General features: G+C 47.4%; 2 protein-coding genes across 4 annotated transcripts; one reads left to right on the plus strand and one right to left on the minus strand.

The window, feature by feature from the left end:
- The first annotated feature begins 4,785 nt into the window (after positions 1 to 4,785).
- Positions 4,786 to 7,592, plus strand: LOC133887901 (pentatricopeptide repeat-containing protein At3g57430, chloroplastic). The gene has a single exon (XM_062327916.1). It carries the CDS (start codon positions 4,870 to 4,872, stop codon positions 7,468 to 7,470), a length of 2,601 nt encoding a protein of 866 aa, XP_062183900.1. The 5' UTR covers positions 4,786 to 4,869; the 3' UTR covers positions 7,471 to 7,592.
- Positions 7,593 to 7,808: 216 nt separating this feature from the next.
- Positions 7,809 to 11,374, minus strand: LOC133887902 (serine/arginine-rich splicing factor RS31-like). 3 transcript variants are annotated; one of them, XM_062327918.1, is made up of 6 exons: positions 11,283 to 11,374; positions 10,989 to 11,156; positions 9,659 to 9,771; positions 9,285 to 9,514; positions 8,571 to 8,822; positions 7,809 to 8,078 (listed from the first exon to the last, which is right to left on the minus strand). In XM_062327918.1, exons 2-6 carry the CDS (start codon positions 11,092 to 11,094, stop codon positions 8,024 to 8,026), a joined length of 756 nt encoding a protein of 251 aa, XP_062183902.1. In that variant the 5' UTR covers positions 11,095 to 11,156; positions 11,283 to 11,374; the 3' UTR covers positions 7,809 to 8,023. The 3 variants fall into 3 exon arrangements, with proteins under 3 accessions (XP_062183902.1, XP_062183901.1, XP_062183903.1); XM_062327917.1 differs by lacking the exon at positions 11,283 to 11,374 and having other exon boundaries at positions 10,989 to 11,276; XM_062327919.1 differs by lacking the exons at positions 10,989 to 11,156; positions 11,283 to 11,374 and adding an exon at positions 9,920 to 10,232.
- Positions 11,375 to 11,820: the final 446 nt, after the last annotated feature.

Consider the following 11,820-nt stretch of genomic DNA (forward strand, 5'->3'; position numbering starts at 1 on the left):
TCTAAGGTTACTTTGGACTAGCTAAACTATAAATATAAACTCTAGTCATATCAGTATGGCTTAACCTAAGAACGACTCAATTACTCATGTGAAATCTGAAAAGACATGGAAACAGAATAAAATAAGCAACACACGTTACCTCAGAACATATTATTATAAACGAATTTTAAACCCTATCAAAAAGATTATATATTCCATCTTTGTAAAAGTATTTATGATATCGACCTTGTTACTAACGGTTATAACTTCATATGTAATACAGTTACACACACATTGATTTTATGAAAACCCGTATATACATAATAAGATTCACAGACGATTTTTATTGAAACCCATCTATAAGTAATAAGAGTCATAAACGATTTTTGTTGAAACCAGTCTGTGTTAATTGTCAGAGACGAAGTTTTTTTTTAAAAAAAAAACTGTCTATGTGACCGTTTCGCTATAAGCAAATTTGTTTCCTGACTGCCCTCATGATATGGCATACATACTTTCATGATTTATAAATTAAACAACATATTAATATATTTTTCAGAGCATCCATTACACATTGTTCAGAACACAAAACACATGCATTTACATATCATAAGGTTTAAAAACATCACACATTGTTCAGAACACATGAACCTAAATAGCTAAACACAATCCCTAACTATAGATTATGATCAACGCTATCTTCCAAAAGGACGAGATGGTAAACATTATGGCGTCGTCGTCTTTCAGAAATATGAAAAGTGATTGACAAACTTGGGTCGATCGACGCAGTCTTTCAGAAAGACGAGAATAGTTAACAAAATGCCTTCATTGTGATGAACATCAATTGAGAAATTTTCATCTAGAAGAACAGAATCGAAAACGTGATTCACAACATACGAGGTCCATGGAGGGGGCCTTCACAGCAGCGAAGAACACGAAGTCTACCTGGCCGAAGTCGACACCAAGCATCTGCACCATCAAAGAGGCCATAGGGACAATCTCATCCTGTTACCGCTTGATTGTTGTGAACTGCGCCATTGCAGATCTACAACGGAAACAAGGTATTACCATAAGTTATACAGATTGAATCAATTAAAACCAAACAAACTCTAACTAAACCATGATGGGAACCATATGATACCCACCTCAATGTAGCGAAAGGGATTCGACCCCGAGATCTCGCTTCTCAGTGCAGTAGAAGATATGAACACTAGGATGGCAAGTGAGGTAGAAGAACACTACTTGTTGCTTTATATTGAGGGGATACGAGGGGTTATGTGTGGAAAGCCAAAAGAGCCTGGAGAGACCAGCGGGTTGTGTGTGTGCACTACAATAGAAATAGTCATTCGAGCCGGTTCATACCTAGCTGTAGGGGTGGCAATCCTGCCTAGCCAGGCACAGGTCTGTATCTTTGCCTGCTGGTGCCCACGAGTAGACCCAAAATGCCGTCATGTGCTCGTGAACCCATGACCTATCTTCTCCTACAGTCACCAGTCATGCTACCTGTTTGCCTCTCACCCTACACCATTTCTCACTCTCGCTCAGATCTACGCGAGAGAACCACCGAGAGGTGAGAGCCCCTTAGCTCAACCAGTTGCTCCACCCGTCGCTTCTTCACCGGCAGCCGCTTGCGGCTGCCTTCGTCCTCAACACCGGGCTCGAGCCGCCTTGATGGATCTCTAGTCGTCCTCAACATCGGGCTCTGACTGGATCTCTAGGCTCAGGTCGCCTTGATGGTCCTTAGGCTCAGAGGATGAGCAGGCTGGCGCTGCTGGGGCTAGAGCCAATGGTGCTAGATGCTGCCCGTCCCGCCACCGTCGCTGCCGAGGCAACCCCCGCTGGTAACGAGAAGGTGAATGGGCGGCCACATCTAGCCGATGTGTGTCACCAAGGGAGATGGATGTGTTAGAGGACTACACCTGTGTGTCACGGAGTCACGATGGTGGGGACGGGTTCAAGACGAGCATGGATCCCAGAGGACAGCGAGGATGAGGCCTCCACATGTCAATGCGCGTTGCCCAAGCTTCCCCGGCCTGATCCTGTCAGTTTCCTCACGGGCTTCGTGCGCCACCACCTTCTTCCCCAAGTCCGGTGACCATCTTCTGCCCCTCAACGTCAACACACCCCCGTAGCACGCCTTTCGACCCTTTTAGCGCACGGTGAGCTCTAGCTAACCTCGAGCATGCTTGTAGGCGTGTTGGTCCGGCCTCGGCAGGCACCGGTGTGGCCGACCGTGGAGCCGAGCGCCACCACTAACCCTCACTCGACACTGGCCATCTTTCGGCCAGGCTCAACGGTCGAGGTCCTTTCCAATGCGTTCACCGTCACTCGCTGGTGCTTGTGCTACCTTGATCCGACTGAACCTGTCACCGAAGCCGCCACTGGCGAGGTGCGCTACCGGGGTTGCCTGCGCGCTGGCGAAGCTAGCATGGCTGAGTCATTGTGACCTGAGTCAATGGGCCACTGCCGTTGCAGTCAAATACCCGTGGGCGACCCACAGGTTTTGGGTACCCGACGGGCACATGCACAATACTATTCCCACCATCCTTTGCGGGCACGGGTCGGGTAACCCAAATCGAGTCGCAGGTCGGGCACGGTTCTGCTTCACCTGCACCTGACCCGACCTGTTGCCATCCCTACCTAGCCAACACTGATGAAGTATCAATGTCGGTTCATACATTCCCGCACTCGATCATCAATTGAGCCAGGTTGAATCGGCACTGATACTCAGTATCCTATTTTTGGAACAAACTAGCACTAATACTTTAGTGCCATCTGGTATCAGTGCCAGTTTGTATTACGAGCCGGCACTAATAAGTGTACAGTCTAAAAAGCGTGCCTTCTTCTCTCTAAGTGCTAACAGAACAGAGAGGAGCTATGTTCTGCTCGGCTCCCACCATTTGTGCCCAACCTTGCACTTAGAGACTTCAATATTTGGAGAAATCTACGTGATCAAGGTGCTCCAAGGTTAGTAAGATGATCTACATTTCATTTTTATTTAGATTTACTTGCTAGATTGCTTTAGGTTTGAAAGTATGTGATTGCTCCATGTGATGAATTTTGGGAGGACCTAGAGCTCTAATTGAGCTCTAATCAAGTAAAAATTACAATTTTCTCATTGTAGGGCACATAGAGATTATCTACGACTTATCATTTGTGGCTAGATTTGTTTGTTCGATTGCTCCAGATTTGAAAGTATGTGATTATGCCACAGTGACCTAGATCTCTAATTTTCTAGTAGTGATTTAAGAAAAAACATGTTAATATCACCTCTAAATAGATTAAAATCTATCTCCAACTTTCTAGTAGTGAATTAGTAAATAATATTAAAATTACCACTAAATAGATCAACATATTGAATATGACTATTGTGTTGTAGGGATGGCATATCCACCCGCTAGTCACAAGCGGACGTGGCAGTATTTAGAAGGTGGGTCCTCCGACCTGAACCAAGTATCAGAAGGTGATGGGCCATTTAACATGGAGCAATCAAGATGTGAGGTTATTCAATAAATTAGATGTGTATTTTAAAATATTACATGGTTTATTAATGATTGTTAAAACATAATGATAATCAAACATTTGCAGATGGGCATGTAAACTTGTATTTGGAAACTAATATCACAAACTTGTACCTAAATATATGAAAATTAACCCCTAATGTTAGATTAACAAATAAAATTAATATTTCTATTATTCTCCCGTTGGTTTTCCGGAGGGGATGGGGTACTTAGAACATCCCCAATCATATTCTCTTAATTTCGTTTCCTTCCCGATTCTCCTTACCGTTCCCATTCCTTTTATTTTTTCTCATCTCCAACAGCTTCCCTTCGAAAGGATTTGTGAAAGGAAAGTAGAGATAATCCTATCCTGAACAGAATAACCTTGAAAATCCCTTCGTGACGAGAACCGTGACAGGAACCGTGAAGAGAAACCGTTGAAACGCTAAAGGGAACAAAAATCCTTTCGTGAAGGAATTCTAGGCCTTGACAAAAATCGGTTAGGGATGGTCTTATACCGTATGGAAACTTGTCGGATGAGCAATATTTTTCTGGGGGAACAAGGATGGATCACACTTTCCAGGGGAGACGTAATATTGCTCATAACTAATAATTGAACAAAATAAGATATATATTGCATATATTTTAATGTATTTGAAAACTAAAAAATTCGAATATAACATCAAAATAAGTCAAAAGTACTATCGGAACAAATCACATATAAAAGTTATATACAACTTTATAAATTGTTGGGTTAATGTTTAAAAATCGTTACCAGGTTTTTTTATAAATCATGAGAGTGTCCACGGCTTCCTTACCACACCCTATGAATTCATATTTGGAATTTACATTTTATAGGGGATGGAAATGGGATACAAACCCACCGCTAGAAGGTTCCTTAATGTAAGAGTCCCGCATGGGTTCTATGGTAATCAATGTAAGAAAATATGCTCCTTCTCATTCGAAATATGAACTGTACAGAACATCGATAAAGTTTTCAATATAATGTGATATTTTTACCAGTGATTTCTTAGAAAATATGGTATATTAAATAAATAAAATGTATATTGTAAAAGTATTTTTAATGCATATTCAAATAATATCATTTTGTATTTTTTTAATCTACATGATTATTTATATATTGATGGTCAAATTTAGAAAAGTTTGATCAACACATATCATAAAATAACTTATATTTAGAATCGGAATGAGTAATTTCTATCAAATTCCTGATTTCCAAACATGACAACTAGTTTGCTTCGATTTGGCCCAGGAAGAAAAAAAATATCTCAGTCCAGTGTGAGCAGAGCGTCCACTTATCCAAACCCGAACACTGGAAGCCGAAGCCGAGCTCCAGAGCTGAGCTCCCAATCCCCTCTGCCTCGTCCGCTCCATGGCGGCCAGCCCGCTCCCCCTCACCTCACCGCCCCCGCCACCGCCGCTTCAGCTGCCCAACGCCGCCACCGTCCGCTCCCTCACCGCAGCAGGCCACCACGCCGCGGCCCTCCGCGCGCTCTCCTCCTTGGCGGCCGCCTCCTCCACTTCCGCCCCGCTCGACCGCTTCGCCCTCCCGCCCGCCGCCAAGTCCGCCGCGGCCCTCCGCGATGCGCGCGCCGCCCGCGCCATCCACTGCGCCGCGCTGCGGCGGGAGCTCCTCCACGGCCCCACCCCAGCCGTCGCCAACGCGCTGCTCACTGCCTACGCCCGCTGCGGTGACCTCCCAGCCGCGCTCGCGCTCTTCGGCGCGATGGGCAGTCGCGACGCCGTCACCTTCAACTCCCTCATCGCCGCGCTCTGTCTCTTCCGCCGCTGGCTCCCGGCGCTTGACGCGCTGCGTGACATGCTCCGGGAGGGCCACCCGCTGACTTCATTCACGCTCGTCAGCGTCCTCCTCGCGTGCTCCCATCTCGTCGACGACCCCCGCCTCGGCCGCGAGGCGCACGCCTTCGCGCTCAAGAACGGCTTCCTGGACGGAGACGAGCGATTCGCCTTCAACGCGCTGCTCTCCATGTACGCGCGCCTAGGCCTGGTCGACGACGCACGGAGGCTCTTCGGCTCCGTCGGCGCCGCCGACACGCCGAGCGGGGGCGTCGTCACATGGAACACCATGGTCAGCCTGCTCGTGCAGAGCGGCCGCTGCGACGAGGCCATCCAGGTGCTCTACGACATGGTCGCGCGCGGCGTGCGCCCGGACGGCGTCACGTTCGCGAGCGCGCTCCCGGCGTGCTCGCAGCTGGAGATGCTCGCCGTCGGAAGGGAAATGCACGCCTATGTCCTCAAGGATGCCGAACTCGCCGCCAACTCCTTCGTCGCGAGCGCGCTGGTGGACATGTACGCCAGCATCGAGAGGGTGGCAGCGGCAAGGCGGGTGTTCGACATGGTCCCCGGCGACGGCCGGCAGCTCGGGCTGTGGAACGCCATGGTCTGTGGGTACGCGCAGGCCGGCATGGACGAGGACGCGCTGGACCTCTTCTCACGGATGGAGGCCGAGGCTGGCGTCGTGCCCAGCGAGACCACCATGGCGGGCGTGCTGCCCGCATGCGCGCGCTCCGAGGCCTTTGCCGGCAAGGAGGCTGTGCATGGGTACGTCCTGAAGCGCGGCATGGCGAACAACCGGTTCGTGCAGAACGCGCTCATGGACATGTACGCGCGCCTCGGCGACATGGATGCCGCTCGCAGGATCTTCGGCGCGATCGAACCCCGCGACGTGGTATCTTGGAACACCCTGATCACCGGCTGTGTCGTCCAGGGCCACATCGGCGAGGCGTTTCAGCTGGTCAGAGAGATGCAACAGCAAGGGAGATTTACCGATGCCGCAATGGAAGACGTCGTTGCCGGAGTGGAGGAAGAGCCGGTGATGCCTAACAACATCACACTCATGACCCTCCTCCCCGGCTGTGCAATGCTCGTGGCGCCTGCGAGAGGGAAGGAGATACATGGCTACGCTGTGCGGCACGCCTTGGACTCGGACGTCGCCGTCGGGAGCGCGCTGGTGGACATGTACGCCAAGTGCGGCTGCCTGGTGCTCTCGAGGGCCGTGTTCGACCGTCTGCCGAGGAGGAATGTCATCACCTGGAACGTCCTCATCATGGCCTACGGCATGCACGGGCTCGGCGACGAGGCGATCGCTCTGTTCGACCGAATGGTGGCGAGCGACGAGGCCAAACCGAACGAGGTCACCTTCATCGCCGCACTGGCGGCCTGCAGCCACTCCGGCATGGTCGACCGCGGCCTGGAGCTGTTCCACGGCATGAAGAGAGACCACGGCGTCGAGCCGACGCCGGACCTCCACGCCTGCGCTGTTGACATCCTTGGTCGGGCTGGCAGGTTGGACGAAGCCTACAGCATCATCAACTCAATGGAGCCAGGGGAGCAGCAGGTGTCCGCGTGGAGCTGCTTTCTCGGAGCGTGCCGGCTGCACCGGAACGTCCAGCTCGGCGAGATCGCGGCCGAGCGGCTGTTCCAGCTCGAGCCCGACGAGGCGAGCCATTACGTGCTCCTGTGCAACATCTACTCTGCCGCCGGCCTATGGGAGAAATCAGTAGAGGTGAGGAAGAGGATGCGGCAGAGGGGCGTCAGCAAGGAGCCCGGCTGCAGTTGGATCGAGCTGGACGGCGCCATTCACCGGTTCATGGCCGGTGAGTCGACGCACCCGGAGAGCGTGCAGGTGCATGAGCACATGGACGCGCTTTGGGAGCGCATGCGGATCCAAGGGTACAAGCCGGACACGTCCTGCGTGCTCCATGACATCGACGACAGCGAGAAGGCCGCGATCCTCCGGTACCACAGTGAGAAGCTTGCCATCGCCTTCGGGCTGCTGAGGACGCCGCCGGGTGCCGCCATCAGGGTGGCCAAGAACCTGAGGGTGTGCAACGACTGCCATGAGTCTGCCAAGTTCATCTCCAAGATGGTTGGGAGGGAGATTGTGCTGAGGGACGTGAGGAGGTTTCACTATTTCCGGGACGGCACCTGCTCCTGTGGGGACTACTGGTAGAAGAAATAGCATAACATTACAGTGCTTACTGAATTGTTTAGCTCGTACACCACACCAAGAAACAAATTTTGTTCTGTAGTATGTAAACTAAAAAGAAAGTCAATTTGTTGGTACTTTTGTAATCATTTGAGTGGTCGAATTACTAGAAGCTGTGCAGATTCCTAGACGAAGCATGAATGACGATACTCGCCCAATTTGAGGCTTACACTGGAAAAAAGCTCCAAACAACACACCTTGGTTATGAACCCTCCAATGATCATAGTTTAGCCAAGCTTGTCAGCCAGGAAATTAGAATAGCACAAGGCACTAGGTCAACATAAAACAGCCGGGTGATAATATGAAGGTAAATAGACCCCGAAAACATATCAAGAAAACTAAAATCTGTGACAGGCACATAGCATAACGTAGTACAGATCCAATTTAAACACGGGTCACTTTTGAGGCGAAACGCTCCAGTACAGGTAGAGTTCTTGCTACTAGGTGCTCGCTGGCAAAGGCAGAGATACAAACCACACCCCGCCCACTACCATACAGAGATACGATGGTTTTTCAATTAGCTATAAGCTCTCTTGTTGGCAGGCGGGGATCTTGACCGCTGGACAGGAGATCTGAAGCAGAAACAAATACGTATTCATCAGACAACAGGACAATCCCTCAAAATACTAAAAGCAATCACAAAGCTGAAAAATGCAGCATGAACAAATGAAGAAATGAGTGGCATACAACGAACCCAAGAAGTTTACATGGAAAATGGAATTTTATAAGATAAATTCTATATTATTAACAAGTTTTCTCCAAGAACTCCTTAGTTAACTTAGTGTAATCAGAACTCAAAATTTTCAGGACTAAGACTAACCCTTGATTCAGAAGTAAATCATATACAATACAGTAAGTAAGAAATAAAATAAACAGAAATCACACAAAAAAGACTAACTCCCAAAACACTAAACTGGATGGTTTGTCGAACACAAGAAACTATCTGAAATTCCGAATGTCCTACTAAAAATACTTGCAAACAAAGCTGCTGCTCCAGTCCTAACATGGACATGACAATCATGATTATGCACTAATAAAAAACAAAAAAAAACAAAGGGCGTTACCTCCGATAACCATCACCAACAGGACTCCTGCTCCTGTAATACGAACCATATACAGGACTCCTTGGGTTACCATAGTCAGGACTAGGTCGTGACCGGTACACAGGGCTAACAGATCGGCGATATGGACTATCACCCCCACCCCGCCTACCATAGCCACCACCTCCTCCTCTTCTTGGGCTGTCATACCTATCACTTCGTTCACCATCATCCCTAAAGGCATACTCAACAGAAATAACCCTGTCCAAAAGTGTGCTGCAGAAAGGGGAGAAAAAAACTCTTTAAGCATCATGATTACATAAATTACATGATGGAATTAATTTCAAGAAAATTAAATCACATGGATATGCTAAAGCACACACGAACTATAGGGGCAGAGCAACTGAGCACAAAGAAAATGCTTCCTTCAAAGGAAAAGGCATACACCAAATCTAATAACATGCATTTTGTGACTATCATTAAATGGCATCATTATGCAGAACTTCTATGTAGAAAAATCAATGCAAAGTTGTCAACAAATGTCATTCTTCACTAACTTAAACAGTTAATGCAGTACTTAACCATTTCTTTACAATTTATAGCACAAATAAAACATCTGAAAGCCAAAACCCAAGTACTGAATCAGTTAGTGAAAGTCAAACTTCGCTCATTTAATGAACTGAGGAACAGTGAAAATGAGTTGCTAAGAAAGAGTAGCTTCAAGGGAAGGATACTGACGTAGCATGAGTAGCTTCGAGAGCCTTTGTGGCTTCTTCCAGCGTTTCAAACTGAACAAATGCAAAGTTCCTCCTTATCCGAACATTTGAGATATTCCCGAACGGTCCAAAGTGCCTCTCGATATCAGTGACTCTTGTGTTGATTGGATCAAAGTTAATGACAAACAATGTCTTGGTGGGCTTAATGTTTTCCACTGGCTTATTTCCATCACGTCTAGCAGTTCGATCACCCTGTTATCGAAAACACCCCAAGAAGGAAACAGAATCATCGCTAAAGTTAACTGACCACAGCATAATATGACAAACACCAGCTAAATCAAAGATTGCTTGGCCACTAGGGGGTAAGGGTAGGGGTTCACAAGAAAAGTAAATTACCCGTGACCACTCCACCGAAAGCCTGCGTCTCCCAGGGCCAAAGGGATAACCATCAAGAGCCCGAATGGCATCGTCACCATCACGCTCATCCTCAAAGTAGACAAAAGCAAATCCTAAAAAAGTAAATATGCAAGTCAGAATGGTAGAAATTGAATAACCGATGTCCTACCAATCACAGAAAAAACTTCCAGTTCTCCTTTTACAATAACAACTCAACACATCAGCATATTCAAACCTAAGAGAATTAGAAGAGTACTGCACCTGCATACCTGCATAGTTCTGATGGTATGAAGAGCACTAGAGGGGTGGATTCCATTCATGATGAGAGCTAAGCATGGTGTTGCATAACTTATATCCAAAGTAAGAAATTATGACTGGAGACATTGAACATGCTTCACCATATTTTTGAACTCTTGCTTATCAAGATAGTACACATAGCACGTTGTCATGTTGGTGATACTTCTAGTCACGGCATGGTATGGCATGATGGTACTGATGGCATGGCATGAATCGCTCGGTCCCCGCTAAACACGCTCGAGCAGTAGTAACAGTATACAGTGCATCAAGAACGGATGGTTTCAAGCGAAGGAAATGGTGGCCGGGGGAGTGAATGGAAGGTATTTCAGGAGTTGAGAGCCCTGTGGGAGAGCTATGTTTGCCTCTGTAGTTCCTGCGCCAGAGTAAACATTTAAACATCTCTGCCTACTATACATATATTGCAACTGTGGTTACATCACATGGAGCATCATATTTGTGCAATTATGTGATCTATGCAGTAGTTGTTGCACATGTACAGTACGACCAAAAGAGATGACATACTAGGGATGCAAGCGGACAGCCCACTAGTCCGTTCATTTTTCACCCACTTGTACAAAAATGGATGCAAAAATATAACATATAACTACAATTATAGTTAAGCGGACCTCAAAGCCTGCAAGCCCACCCCGCTTGCATCCCTATCACATACTACCCGCTTCAAAACCAGATTAAAAGCATCATCAAACATGCAAAATATTAAAAAAAACATAAGACAAACACGAATTACTACCACAAGTATTCACTAATCGATCGAGACTATAATTAGCAACACCATTACAGCACTACCGGAGGATGGATCTCATCCAGAACGACTTTATGCTAGAAAACCTAACCACTGCATATGCACCTAGCATTATTCGATCTTCCTATTGGTCTTGTTGGCTTTACACCTATGAACTCACACATCAAGTTCTCATTGGCGGGAAATCCACGTGAGCATCAACAGCATCAAATCGAACCGAAATCGTAGGAGACAACTGAGAAGACGGGGGGAAAGCAAGGGCGTGCGAACCTGACTTCATGTCGATGCGTTCGATCCTGCCGTAGCGGTAGAAGAGGTGGTCGAGCTCTGAGTGGCGGGTGTCGTAGTCCAGGTTCCCCACGAACACGGGCCTCATCTTCCCCGCCGCCGCCGACCAACCAAATCCCACGGGGACTAAGATTGCGCGACGGAGAAACCCTGGAAACAAAACGGAAAGCGGGGGGCGCGGCGCTGGTTGGTCTCGGCGGCCGAGCAACGAAGGATTCGATGGAGAACTCGGAAACCCTAGAAACCCTAGGAGGAGGAGGAAGGAAGGAGCGATACCTGCGTCGTCGCGTGGAAGAGGGGGAGGCTGCTAGGGTTCGTTCGAGCGATGCGGTGCTTCTCGTCTCTTCTGCGGCTTGTTGGGCTGCAAGGCTTTGCTTTTAGCCATACTTGGAAACCGTAGGCCACGGCCCATGTAAAACTAGGCCCAATTGAAATATCAGCAATTTTCACAAGAGCGACGGCCCATTTATATGTCGATAACATTCATTGAAGCTGCTATCAAACATTCATTGAAGTTGACACACAATATCTACATCAGATACAACTTTAAGTTTGATTTTTTATGTTGCTATATAAGTTGTAATACAACTACATAAGTTGTGACATAACACTCATTGAATATGTGACCAAACCCAAGTCATAGTAAAGTCTGCGAAATAATTTTTAGCTTTTCAAATCATAGTAAAATTTGATTTGTTACATAGTCTTTTTATAATTTACTACTAAACATTAACTGAAGTTGCTATCCAATATTTCGCAGAAGTTAGTACTTAACTTTTCGCTGAAGTTACTATATAACTTTTTTCACATAAAT

This window comes from Phragmites australis, chromosome 13 (genome assembly GCF_958298935.1).
Source record: "Phragmites australis chromosome 13, lpPhrAust1.1, whole genome shotgun sequence".
NCBI lineage: Eukaryota > Viridiplantae > Streptophyta > Magnoliopsida > Poales > Poaceae > Phragmites > Phragmites australis.